Source organism: Nycticebus coucang, chromosome 9 (genome assembly GCF_027406575.1).
Source record: "Nycticebus coucang isolate mNycCou1 chromosome 9, mNycCou1.pri, whole genome shotgun sequence".
In the NCBI taxonomy this organism is placed as follows: domain Eukaryota; kingdom Metazoa; phylum Chordata; class Mammalia; order Primates; family Lorisidae; genus Nycticebus; species Nycticebus coucang.
In genome coordinates, this window is record NC_069788.1 from 52,559,831 (window position 1) to 52,572,728 (window position 12,898).

At 38.5% G+C, this 12,898-nt stretch overlaps 2 protein-coding genes across 2 annotated transcripts; one reads left to right on the top strand and one right to left on the bottom strand.

The window, feature by feature from the left end:
* Nucleotides 1–241: 241 nt before the first annotated feature.
* Nucleotides 242–9,124, bottom strand: LOC128594722 (zinc finger protein 658-like). The gene is made up of 3 exons (XM_053603623.1): nucleotides 8,421–9,124; nucleotides 2,423–2,593; nucleotides 242–277 (listed from the first exon to the last, which is right to left on the bottom strand). The coding sequence occupies exons 1-3, from the start codon at nucleotides 8,997–8,999 to the stop codon at nucleotides 242–244; spliced, it is 786 nt and encodes a 261-aa protein (XP_053459598.1). The 5' UTR covers nucleotides 9,000–9,124.
* Nucleotides 9,125–11,501: 2,377 nt separating this feature from the next.
* Nucleotides 11,502–11,894, top strand: LOC128594723 (zinc finger protein 593-like). Its single transcript, XM_053603624.1, has one exon. The coding sequence runs from the start codon at nucleotides 11,517–11,519 to the stop codon at nucleotides 11,892–11,894; it is 378 nt and encodes a 125-aa protein (XP_053459599.1). The 5' UTR covers nucleotides 11,502–11,516.
* The last annotated feature ends 1,004 nt before the right edge of the window (nucleotides 11,895–12,898 follow it).

The following is a 12,898-nucleotide window of genomic DNA, read 5'->3' on the forward strand; positions in this document are numbered from 1 at the left end:
TTTTAAATATCTTATTTAAATTCTTATGTTGCAGGGTACTTTATTTAAGAGCTTCTCTTCCACAGATAAATAGAGGTGAATGAATCATTTATATCTTTAGTATAAGGTTTAAAAAAATAACACTACTAAAAATAATAATAGCTATGATAACATGTCAAGAGAAGTATAATATGAAAAGTTGTAAAGCATGTTATCAAAAATTAAAATGTAGGGAGCAGGGAGAGTAAAAGTAAGAGTTATTTTAAGTGATCAGAATTAAATCGCTATCAGCTTGTTCCTGTTATAAATATAAGGAATTTTAGGCAAACTTCACGTAGCCACCAGGCAAAAAACTGGTGTAGAAACAGAAAAGACAGAAAGTAAGAAATCTAATCACAAAGGAGGACAGCATGGGAGAAAGAAACAAAAAAGCTACAAAACAACAATGAAACAATGAAAAAATGGTAGTAATAAGCCCATATCTATCAATAATTATGTTGAACATAAATGGATTAAATTCTCCAATCAAAACCAAGAACTTAGAAATGAATGTCTATTAAAAAAAAGAGAGCCCAAATAAACAACTAATGTTATACCTCCAGAAAATAGAAAAAAAGAATAAATTAAGCTCTTACTTACCAGGAGGAAGGAAATAGTGAAGATCAGAAAAGACATTTTTAAAAGCATGCTAGAAAAACCACAGAAAGTATCAACAAAACTAAGAGATGATTTTTTAAATGAAAATAAACAAAATTGACAAATCTTTAGCTATGCTGACTAAAATAAAAGACAAGGGTCAAATAAATAAAATCAGATATGAAAAAGGAGTTATTACAACTGATACCACAGAAATACAAAGGATCTTTATATCTTTTTTTTTGGATTTTGGCCCAGGGCTAGGTTTGAACCCACCACCTCTGGCATATGGGACCGGCGCCCTACTCCTTGAGCCACAGGCACCACCCAGAAATACAAAGGATCTTAAGAGGTTATGATGAATAATGGAATACCAAAAAATTGGATAATCGAGAAAAAATAAGTAAATTCCTAGACACATACATCCTACCAACACTAAATCATGCAGAAATGGAAAATCTAAACAGACTCATGATAACAAAGAGATTGTCAATAATAAAAACATCTTTTCTCAAAAAAAGCTGAGGACCTGCTGGTTTCAATGCTGAATTCTACCAAACATTAAAACAAACAAACAAACAAGAACTAACAGCAATCCTTCTCAACCTGTCCCAAAACAATTGAAGAGGAGGGAACATTTGCAAATCCATTTCATTACAAGCATGACCATGATAACAAAATTAGATAAAGTCATTACCAGGAAAGAAAATTACTGGCTAATACTCCTGGTGAACACAGATGTAAAAATCCTCAGCAAAATGCTAGCAAACAGAATGCAACAGTATACTGAAAGTATCATTCACCATGATCAAGTATGATTCATCCCTGTGGTGCAAGGATAGTTCAACATAGACAAATCAATAAATGTGATACACCACATTGACAGAAGGAAGGACAATAATTACATGATCGTCTCAACAGATGAAGTAAAGGCTTTCAACAAAATTCAACATGCTTTTATGCTGATTGCTTTCAACGAATTTGTAAGGAATAATTACCTCAACAAAAAATGTATATGGCAGGCTCATAGATAACACCAAACTCAAAGGAGAAATGTTGAAAGCTTTTCCTTTAAGATCAGGAACAGTACAAGAATGACCACTCTTGTTACATCTATTAACACAGTAAAATCCTTTTAAGAAGAGAAAAAAATAAAAGGCATCCATGTTGGAAAAGTAGTTAAATTGTTTCAGTTTACAGAAGATATGATATTATAGAAAACACTAAACACTCCTTCAAAACACTGTTAACACTAAACACTCCTTCAAAACACTGTCAGAAGTAATGAAGTCAAGTAAGTTACAGGACAATAATAAGAAGCCCACTCGAAAAGAAATTCAGAAAACAACCCCATTCACAATAGGCATGAAAAATGTTTAGATATTTTTGCATTCTGAAAACTATTAAACATTGGTGAGAATAATTGAAGAGAACAAATAAATGGATAAATGGAAAACTATCATCATGTTCATGCATTGGAAGAAGTTATATTCTTTAACTGTCCACACTACCCAAAACAACCTACAGATTCAATGCAATCTATATTGAATCTTCAATGACATTTTTCACAGAAATAAAAAAAATAATTCTAAACTTATGGGGTTTGGGGGACATAAGGAGGCAGTGGGAGAGTTCAGGACCCCAAGAGGAGGACAGAAGCAGTGAAGAAACAACAAGTACTTACTTGCAGACAGAGGCTGCCATGTGGCAGTTGTGGCAGTGACAGTTTGCAGACAGAGGAGGCCAGTCCTGTGGGGTTTTGCTTTTTTTTTTTTTTTTTCTTGACCTGGGCTCTTGTTTGAGTTACCTTGGGAGAGCTTGGGCGAGTGAGTGAGTGATTTTGAGCAGCACCCAGGGCCGGGACTGAGCCACCTGGCTGAGCAGAGCTTTCATTGATCAGCCGCAGGCTAGGTGCAGCCATTGTGGAACGGCTGCCTTGTAGGCTTGGCTCTGCTAGTGTGAGGCCAGTTCTGGACACCTGGTAAGCAGGGCAGAAATTCCTGGGAAGAGCTGAGCAACACACACTTACCCGGAGAAGCCACTGCACAGTCAAGGGACACAGTTTGGAAAAGTCACCATATCAATAAAAGCAAAATTAAGATCATATGATCCTCTCAATAGATGCAGAAAAAGCATTTGAAAAAAAATTCAGCATTTTTTCCTAAAAAGAACGCTAAAGAAAATAGGCATAGGTGGCATATTTCTTAAGCCAATTGAAGCTATCTATGACAAACCAACAGCTAACATTGTACCAAATGGAATAAAACTGAAAGCTTTTCCACTTAGAACTGGAACCAGACAAGGATGTCCACTATTGCCGCTATTATTCAACATTGTGGTGGAAGTTATAACCAATGCAATTAGGCAAAAGAAGGATAAAAAGGGGATCCAGAGTGGGGGCTAGGAGGTCAAACTCCTGCTCTTTGTTGATCATATGATCTTATACTTAGAAACCCCTAGCGGCTCAACCACAAAACTCCTGGAAGTGATCAGAAAAATACAGTAACATCTCAGGGTATAAAATCAATGTCCACAAATCAGTAGCCTTTGTATATGCCAATAACAGCCAAATTAAAATGCAAATCAAAGACACAATTCCCTTCATAGTAGCTTCAAAGAAAATGAAACACTTAGGAATATACCTAACAAAAGAGGTTAAGGATCTTTACAATGAGAATTATGAAACCCTAAGAAAAGAAATAGCAGAAGACACTAACAAAAGGAAGATCATACCATGCTCTTGGCTGGGAAGAATCAACATTATCAAAATGTCTACTATACCTAAATCCATCTACAGATTCAATGCAATCCCCATTAAAATACCAACATCATATTTTGAAGAAATGGAAAAAATAGTGCTTTGTTTTGTATGGAGCCAGAAAAAAAAAAAAAACCAAACAACCCTATAGCCAAGGCTATTCTTAGTAATAAAAACAAAGTCAGAGGCACCACTCTACCAGACTTCAGGCTATATTACAAATCCACAATGATCAAAGCAACATGGAATTGGTACAAAAATAGATACATAGATATATGGAAAAGAATAGAAAACCAAGAGATGAAATCAGTCTCTACTTGCCATCTGATCTTTGAAAAACCAAAAAAGCATACAGTGGGGAAAAGAATCGCTATTCAACAAATGGTGCTTGGAAAAGTGGATGAACACATGTAAAAGATTGAAACTCAACACACATCTTTCATCACTTACAAAAATTGACTCAAGGTGGTTAAAAGATTTAAATTTAAGACAAGGAACAATAAAAATCTTAGAAGAAAATGTGGAGAAAACTCTTGATGATGTTAGACTGGGGAAGGATTTTATGACAAAGACATCATCAGCCTTTGCAACAACATCAAAAATTTCGAATGGAACTTAATAAAGCTGAAAAGCTTCTGCTGGGCAGTGTCTGTGGCTCAAGGAGTAGGGCACTGGCCCCATATACTGGGGGTGGTGGGTTCAAGCCCAGCCCCAGCCAAAACTGAAAAAAAAAAAAAAGAAGAAAGAAAGAAAAGAAAAGCTTCTGCACAGCTAAGGACACAACAAATAATGCAAAAAGACCACTTTCAGAACGGGAAAAGATATTTGCAGGATATCAATCTGAGAAAGGGTTGATAACTAGAATCTATAGAGAACTAAAAATAATCAATAAAAAAGAGTAAACAATTCCATCTACCACTGGGCAAGAGAGATTAATAGAACTTTCTCTAAAGAAGATAGATAAATGGCTCACAAACATATGAAAAAATGCTCATTATCCCTAATTATCAGAGAAATGCAAATCAAACGACCCTGAGCTATCACCTATCCCCAGTGAGAACGGTCCACATCACAAAGTCTCAAAGCTGCAGATGCTGGTGTGGATGTGGAGAGAAGGGAACATTTTTACTCTGCTGGTGGGACTGCAAACTAATACAACCTGTTTTGGAAGGACGTATGGAGAATCCTCAAAGAGCTCAAATTACACTTCCCATTTGTTCCTGCAATCTCATTACTGGCCATCTGCCCAGAAGAAAGCAAAATCATTTTATCCTAAGGACAATGGCACTAGATTGTTTATCATAGCTCAATTTAAAAATCATCAATATGTGTCAACACCCTAAATGCCCACCAACCCAGGAATGGATTAACAAGCTGTGGTATATGTATACCACGGAATATCCTTCACCTACTAAAAAAAAGATGGAGGCTTTACATATTTTTCATTGAGTTGGAACACATTCTTCTTACTAAAGCATCATAAGAATGGGAAAGCAAGATTCCAATATTCTCTATTCTAATATGAAGGCAGCAGATGAGCTGATACAAGGTGGGGATTAAGGGAATGACCAAGTGGGTAGAGGGGAAAAGGGAGGAGGATAGGGGGTTTTGGTGTATGCCACACCTCTTGGGGGTGGGACACAATTATAAGAGGGACTTTTTCTAACAAATGCAATCAGTGTAACCTAAGTCTGTGTATCCTCTATGAATCCCAAATAATAAAAAAGGAAAAACATTAAACTAAAATGTGATGCACATCATAGACAATCAGTTAAAGAGATTGGTAAGAACAGATCAAAATCTTTATAGTTAAACAGATAGACACCCTTACATACACATTCACAAATTGTATTTATATCTATATCTTAATCTGTACCTATATTAAACATCAGTAATCTGTTTATATGTAAACTATAATTCACCTTTACTCAAGAGGACTGGACTATACAATTTGTTGAACACAATTCATCCTAAATTCATTTGGTGATTTGGATAATTCTCTGTTAATTAATTGAATTTACCTAAAGAAAAATTCAACTTCTCATATCTTAATGACAGAGAATACTTGTACAACTTGGAGCAAGGTGCCCAGACATGTTAGACACCTTTTTTCTCACATAAACTGGGATATAAGAGCACTACCTTTTCTTGTTGGGTCTTTCCCTGGTTTGGGGATCAAGGTGATGTTTGCTTCGTAGAATTTGCAGGTTATACCTCTGATAAAGGTCTAATAACCAGAATCCACAGAGAACTCAAATTTATTAGCAAGAAAAGAACACATGACCCCATTTCAGGGTGGGCAAGGGACTTAAAGAGAAACTTCTCTAAAGAAGACCGACGCAAAATCTACAAACACATGAAAAAAAGCTCATCATCCTTAATCATCAGAGAAATGCAAATCAAAACTACTCTGAGATATCACCTAACCCCAGTAAGAGTAGCCCACATAACAAAATCCCAAAACCAGAAATGTTGGCGTGGATGTGGAGGAAAGGGCACACTTCTACACTGCTGGTGGGAATGCCCACTAACACGTTCCTTCTGGAAGGATGTTTGGAGAATACTTAGAGACCTAAAAATAGAGCTGCCATTCAATCCTATAATTCCTTTACTAGGTTTATACCCAGAAGACCAAAAATCACAATATAACAAAGACATCTGTACCAGAATGTTTATTGCAGCCCAATTCATAATTGCTAAGTCATGGAAGAAGCGCAAGTGCCCACCGACCCATGAATGGACTAGCAAATTGTGGTACATGTATACCATGGAATACTATGCAGCCTTAAAGAAAGATGGAGACTTTACCTCTTTCATGTTTACATGGATGGAGCTGGAACATATTCTTCTTAGCAAAGTATCTCAGGAATGGAAGAAAAAGTATCCAATGTACTCAGCCCTACTATGAAGCTAAATTATAGCTTTCACATGAAGACTATAACCCAACTATAGCACAAGACTATGGGGAGGGAGGTGGAGGGAGGATAATGGGTGGGGCCACATCTATGGTGCATCTTAGAATGGGTACAGGCGATTTCACTAATGTACACAGCTATGATTTAACAAGAAAAAAAAAGAAATAAAAGAAATAAAGAAGCTAAAAAAAAAAAAATAAGAGCACTACCTTCTTTGATGATAGCATTTCAAAGGATGGCTCTACTCTAGGGCCTTGGGGTAAACATTCCTGGGTTATAAAACTGACAAGAGCATTGTTTAGCTTTTGAAAAGATTTACATACATCTCAAAGAGGCAGAGAAAAAAACATTAAAAAGTATAAGTTTTTAAAATAAAATGCTGTAAAAGAAAAAGAAATCCCCCCTTTTGCTCCAGGGGAAATGAGTTTCCTTAATTTTTCCATTTGGATTGGAAAATAGTACTTATATCAAAGGCTATTCACTTCTTCATTGCACAAGTGTTTTTTAGTATTTGTTATGTACAAAATGCTCCTGTACATAAGGAAGACACCATCACACAGAAAATGAAGGGAAGACCAGTGATCAAAAACCTGCCTCCCAGACCACGTCAAGTGCAGTTCTCACTGCTTGAAAAATGATTCTATTCTAACCTCTATTCTCCTTTCCATTTGCTCTGGGGAAGAAACAGGTCCTTGCTGGTAGCAAAATGAGTAATAGATAGAAGGATAATTCTTGGATGTAGATAATCATACAAATGTCATTATAAGGCAGGATTGGTTTATCAAAAAGGGGATGGGGCCAATTCCATAAGATGGTTTGTGAGTTTGTTGATATACTCTCTTTCTGTTTTTCAAATGTAGGCATCTAATGCAATAAATTGTCCTCTTAGGACTGCTTTTGCTGTATCACACAGGTTTTGGTAATGTTAGTCTTCATTGTTGTTATGTTTGAGAAATTAAACAATTTCCTCTTTCATCTCTTCCTGAAGCCAGTTATCATTCAGCATAAGTTTGCTTAATTTCCATACCTTTCTGTGGGGATGAACGTTTTTGTTGAAGTTGAGTTTTATCTTTATAACCTTGTGGTCCAAAAAGAGGCAAGGTATAATTTCTATTCCTTTAATTTTGCTGAGGTTTGATTTGTATCCTAGGATGTGATCTATTTTGGAGAGAAATGCAAATCAAAATGACCCTGAATATCACCTAACCCCAGTGAGAACAGCCCACATCACAAAGTCTCAAAGCTGCAGATGCCTGGGTGGATGTGGAGAGAAGGGAACACTTTTACTCTGCTGGTGGGACTTCAAACTAATACAACCCTTTTGGAAGGAAGTATGGAGAATCCTCAAAGATCTCAAATTACACTTCCCATTTGTTCCTGCAAATTCATTACTGCGCATCTACCCAGAAGAAAAAAAAACCCATTTTATTATAAGAACGTTTACTCTAAAGTGTTTATCACAGCTCAATTTACAATCGCCAAATTGTGGAAGCACCCTAAATGCCCAGCAACCCAGGAATGGATTAACAAGCTGTACTATATGTATACCATGGAATACTATTCAGCAACTAAAAAAAAATAGAGATTTTACATCTTTTGTGTTAATTTGAATGGAGTTGAAATACATTCTTCCTAGTAAAGTATCACAAGAATGGAGCAGCAACAATCCAATGTACTCAATTCTGATATGAGGACAATTGATAACCTAGTACATGGTTGGGGGGATAGGGGAGTGGAGAGAGGAAAATAGGGAGGGGGTGGGTGAGTTTTGGTGTATGACACACTTTTTGAGGGTGGAACACAATTATAAGAGGAAATTACCTAACAAATGCAATCAGTGTGACCTGGTTCTTAGTATCCTCAATGAATCCCCAACAATAAAGAATAAAAATAAAAAAAGGGTGGAGGTTCTTTTGCTTTTGAGTTTGATTTGTGTTATAATAGACAAGAAATAAAACAACCACTTATGGCAAAGACTTTTAACCACCAATATGCATATCAAGAGCAAGGTGATCCAGGACTGGAATACTTGCAGCAAGCAAAGTCTCTCATGCTAGTCATCATTCATATGAAAGGGAAGTGTTTCAGAAGCTGGTCCCCACTTTGTTTTTTTTTTTTTTTTGAGTTTTCACGTTTTTATTATATTCATAAGATTTATGTCCAGTATGAGTTTTCTCACAGTCAATATCAAGCTGCAATCTTTCACACACATTCAAGTAATGAGCCTTCTTTCTTGGACAGTTCCCTTCACATAAAATTAATTCAGAAACAATTGGAAAATTCATTTTACATGAGTCACATTTACAGGGTATTCGTCCTGAAAACTCTGGAGCTATGCCTGGATTAAATGTGTTTTCTAAAACTTTCTGTCCTTCTTTATTCAATATTTCATCATCAATGAATATTACTTGCCACAGAGGCTTCCCTTGTTTTTCCTCGATCTTTTTCATGTGGTCATCAACTTCATAATATCCTGGATACCTGTGGCTGAGGAATTCGTCCTCTAAGGACCAGGGCTCTTCTCCTTGCTCCAACTTGAAGATCACTTTGGGTTTGCTAATGCAATACCCCAGTGAAACAAGGTGGCTGTAATTCTCCAGCATCACATCTCTGTACAGTGTCCTCTGCACAGGGCCCAAGTGCTGCCACTCCTCCTGGGTAAATTCCACAGTCACGTCCTCAAATGACACTGATTCCTGAGACATGTACATTTCTGCTGCTCGTGAGTAAGTATAGAGAGCTGTGAAGGTTCAGCCGAGGTGCGCACCCTCTGCTCCGGCACAGATGTAAAGACAAGATCTCAACTCTCTCAGGCGGGACAGGGCGGCCGGCAGGCGGAAGGCTTTTTATAAAGTTTTTTTTTTTTTTTTTTTTTAATTTGGCCGTGGCTGGGTTTGAACCCGCCACCTCCGGCATATGGGACCGGCGCCCTACCCGCTGAGCCACAGGCGCCGCCCAATTTTTAACATTTTTTTTTTTTTTTTTTTTTTTTTTATAGAGACAGAGTCTCACTTTATGGCCCTCGGTAGAGTGCCGTGGCCTCACACAGCTCACAGCAACCTCCAACTCCTGGGCCTAGGCGATTCGCCTGCCTCAGGCTCCCAAGTAGCTGGGACTACAGGCGCCTGCCACAACGCCCGGCTATTTTTTGGTTGCAGTTTGGCCGGGGCCGGGTTTGAACCTGCCACCCTCGGTATATGGGGCCAGCGCCTTACCAACTGAGCCACAGGCGCCGCCCTGGTCCCCACTTTGATTCAGACATCTAGAACCTTGAGAAGAAGAAGAGAGGACCAGTAACCAGTTACAGAAATGGTAGTTGTTCACTTTCTCACTGCATATCTTTCTATTAAAATAATTAAACCCTAATTAAGACTGAGGTAACTTCTGAGTCAAACAAATGTAATTGTGGAGGGAGAGGGAATGGCGTACTTTAGGGACTAAGGTTCTGCAGTGGGTTTCTTTCTCCCTGACAGAGCAACAACATTGAAAATTCAAGTCTTGGTGATAGTTTACCCTAGCCAAACACAGAAGGTACAAATATTGCCTGAGGTAAGTAGACCTGACAATTCTTTTATTTACTCCCATGGTGTATAAAATTTCTAAGAAGCAAAAATCTGACTTTTCTCATTGACCAAGCAAGGGTATTTACAAAAGAGTCTATAAACTAGAGAATCTTGACTTTTCTTCTGATCTTTAAAAGGAATATACCTAGGGCCAGAAAGATGAAGGAGACCAGGTCTAGTAGCTGTGACCCCAGCAGTGCTTGAGCATCTTTGTCCTTGTGTTCAGGATCTGCTACCATAAGATAGCTTTTGTGATGGGTGTTTACACAAGGTCCTCTCTTTAGTTTCATAAAGAAATTAAAACTTCAGTTTTGTAGAAAAAGTTCTTTTAAGCCTCCATGTTCACCTGAATTATGATTCTGTTAGCATTATTAAATTTGATAAAATTTCAGGCAGTGCCTACGGCCCAAAGGAGTAGGATGCCAGCCCCATATTCCAGAGGTGGTGGGCTCAGACCCAACCCTGGCCAAAAACTGCAAAAAAAAAAAAAAAAAAAAGAATTGATAAAATTTCTTCATCTCATTTTTTGGTGCATTTCTTTGTTTCCAATATGGGCCACCTTTGTTTTTTTCCATGGGTTGTTTATTCCCTAAGTGCATTTTTTCTTTAACTTGGAGGTTTTCTTTCTGCATTCCTTCAAGTCCACCCATTCTGACACATAATGTTATACCATATGTGTAAACTAACTTCATCCATTATTTGCCAATTTGATGGAGCACCATTACCAGCAGTTGTAATTAGAAATTATGGCTACTCTTCTGAGAATTGCTACTAGGTATTTTCTAGTCTGTGCCCACATTAATTTTACCATAGTTTTATGTAGCAGAGAGCCTTACTCACATTTTTGTTCAGAAAACTAATATGGGTACATTTATTTACCTTCATAAGCTTTGGGTTGCTAGATCCAGATGGGACATTATGCATTTATGTAAGAGCAAAGTTTGTCTTTTTGAACCTTTTCCTATAACATTTCCAAAAGCAATCTGGAAGAGTAGTCACCCACTACTCTTCTGACATCATCATCTCATTCAGTACAATGAAAAGAAAGTGATCTATTAGATGTCTCAGAAGTTAATCTTGGATGTGATTGTGAGCTTTGGAATTCAGCGAAAATGAAAATAGGGCCAGAAAAATGGCAAATCCCAGATTGAAATAGAAAACAACAACAACAAGAAAGTATTTGCTAAGGATATCAAGGCAATGAGACGTATTCAGGGAAGTCATTTTTAAAAGATGCCAGATGTCCAGATTAAATATTAAACAAATTCTTATTTTATATCTACTATGGTGTTGTTCATGCTACTAAGGTCTATAGTATATTTCACTATATGATAAAAATTTCAGATTATGTAATCCTTTCTTTAACCCCTTTCGACAGGCATAATTCTTCCCATAATTCTTTCCTTTTCTTCAAAGGAAAAGGAGCCTAACAAGCGGTGAACAATTTTATCAAAGTCCTCCGGGTGTGGGGCCATGCGAGTGACGTCATCAGAGGCGGTCGGGCCGGGGCTGCGCGCCCCCGGCGTCTCGTGACGTAGTTGAGCAGTCGGAAGCGCCCTCATGTGTACTGCCAGCTCTACTCCGGGTCCCTTGGCCTGGCAGTCACCGGCCGTGGGTCGCTGCCGCCGGACCGGAGTGCACCGAGCGCATTCCCTAGCCTGCCAGATGAAGGCGAAGCGACGGAAGCCGGACCTGGATGAGATTCACCCCGAGCTGCGGCCTCAGGGTCCCACACGGTCCCTGCCCAACCCGGACGCTGAACCCGACCCTGACCTGCCAAGGGGCTGCCTACATCGCTGTCTGGCCTGCACGAGGTACTTCATCGATTCTGCCAAGCTGAAGACCCACTTCCGATCCAAAGACCACAAGAAAAGGCTGAAGGAGCTGAGTATCGAGCCCTACAGTCAGCAAGAGGCGGAGAGGGCAGCGGGTATGGGTTCCTGTGTGTCCCCCAAGAGACTTGCAGTGCAGACAGGAGTGTCCACTGATGTCCCTGAGATGGACACATCTAACCTGACATGGCCCGGGGATGCGAGGCAATGAGCTGCCCATGGACAGTGATGCAAGGACTAGGCTAGGAGAGTGTGCCACTTTATTTTAGCCTTTGGGTGAATAGCCTCTTTTGGGTGGCCTTCCTCCAATAGAGGAACTGGACAAAGAAAAAAAAAAGTCCTTAAGTATCAAACAAGCCAAAGTTCACGAAGTTCTTGCTTCCTGAGCTCTCCAAGACAAGGATAAATCTAAGATATCCTTAAGTGATTGGTAAGAAGGGGAGGGGAAGAAGGTTTATAGAAAGTCATTTCAAATATATACAACATACACAAATTCTAGGGATTAGATTAAAATCCTGATTTCTTTTGTTTGGGAAAATTACCAGTAATTTGATATAAATTTCTAGGTGAGAAATGAGAGTGGAGAGATTAGTTACAAAAGAGTAAAATCTTTTCTAGCTATGAAAGGAGGAAAATCAACTTCATGGAAGATCAAAACTGGCCTGACATTAACCAATGCAGAAAGCAGATACAGGTAAAACTGGGTACAAAGTTAACAAGAAACACTGTTTCTCCCAAAGTTATGCAGCAGCTGTATAACTGCTAACTAGGGATATCAAGAATGTCTGGCATAGTGGTGGCATGCCTGTAGTCCCAGCTACTTGGGAGGCTGAGGCAAGAGGATCACTCTAACCCAGGAGTTTGAGGTTGCTGTGAGCTATGAAGTCAAGGCACTCTACCCAGGGCAATAGAGTGAGACTCTGTCTAAAAAAAAAAAAAAAAAAGCCACATAGGAAGGAATGAAGTTCTTTAGTCAAAAATCTCCATCACATGTATCATGCCCCTTAGTTTACTGTTCTCTATTTAACACCAAAGCCTAGGATATGAATTCTTCTTTGCAGATACATGTCCTCATTACCAGCGCTTTCTTCAAACGCTTGAATTGAATACAAAGGTTTTGTTGAATAAAAAGGTTTTCTGGCAATGAGGTAAGAAATTATTTTGAATATTATCAAGGGAGTAATACTCCTTTTTCTAACTGGACTTGACACTGTG

Coding starts and splice junctions, on each gene's coding strand:
- LOC128594722 (XM_053603623.1), bottom strand. CDS start 8,999: ATGTACATGTCTCAGGAATCAGTGTCATTTGAGGACGTGACTGTGGAA. Junction 2,594..8,420: donor CTTATGAATATAATAAAAAC/GTGAAAACTCAA, acceptor CCTGCTTACCAG/GTGTCCAGAACTGGCCTCAC. Junction 278..2,422: donor CTCGCCCAAGCTCTCCCAAG/GTAACTCAAACA, acceptor TATTTATAACAG/GAACAAGCTGATAGCGATTT.
- LOC128594723 (XM_053603624.1), top strand. CDS start 11,517: ATGAAGGCGAAGCGACGGAAGCCGGACCTGGATGAGATTCACCCCGAG.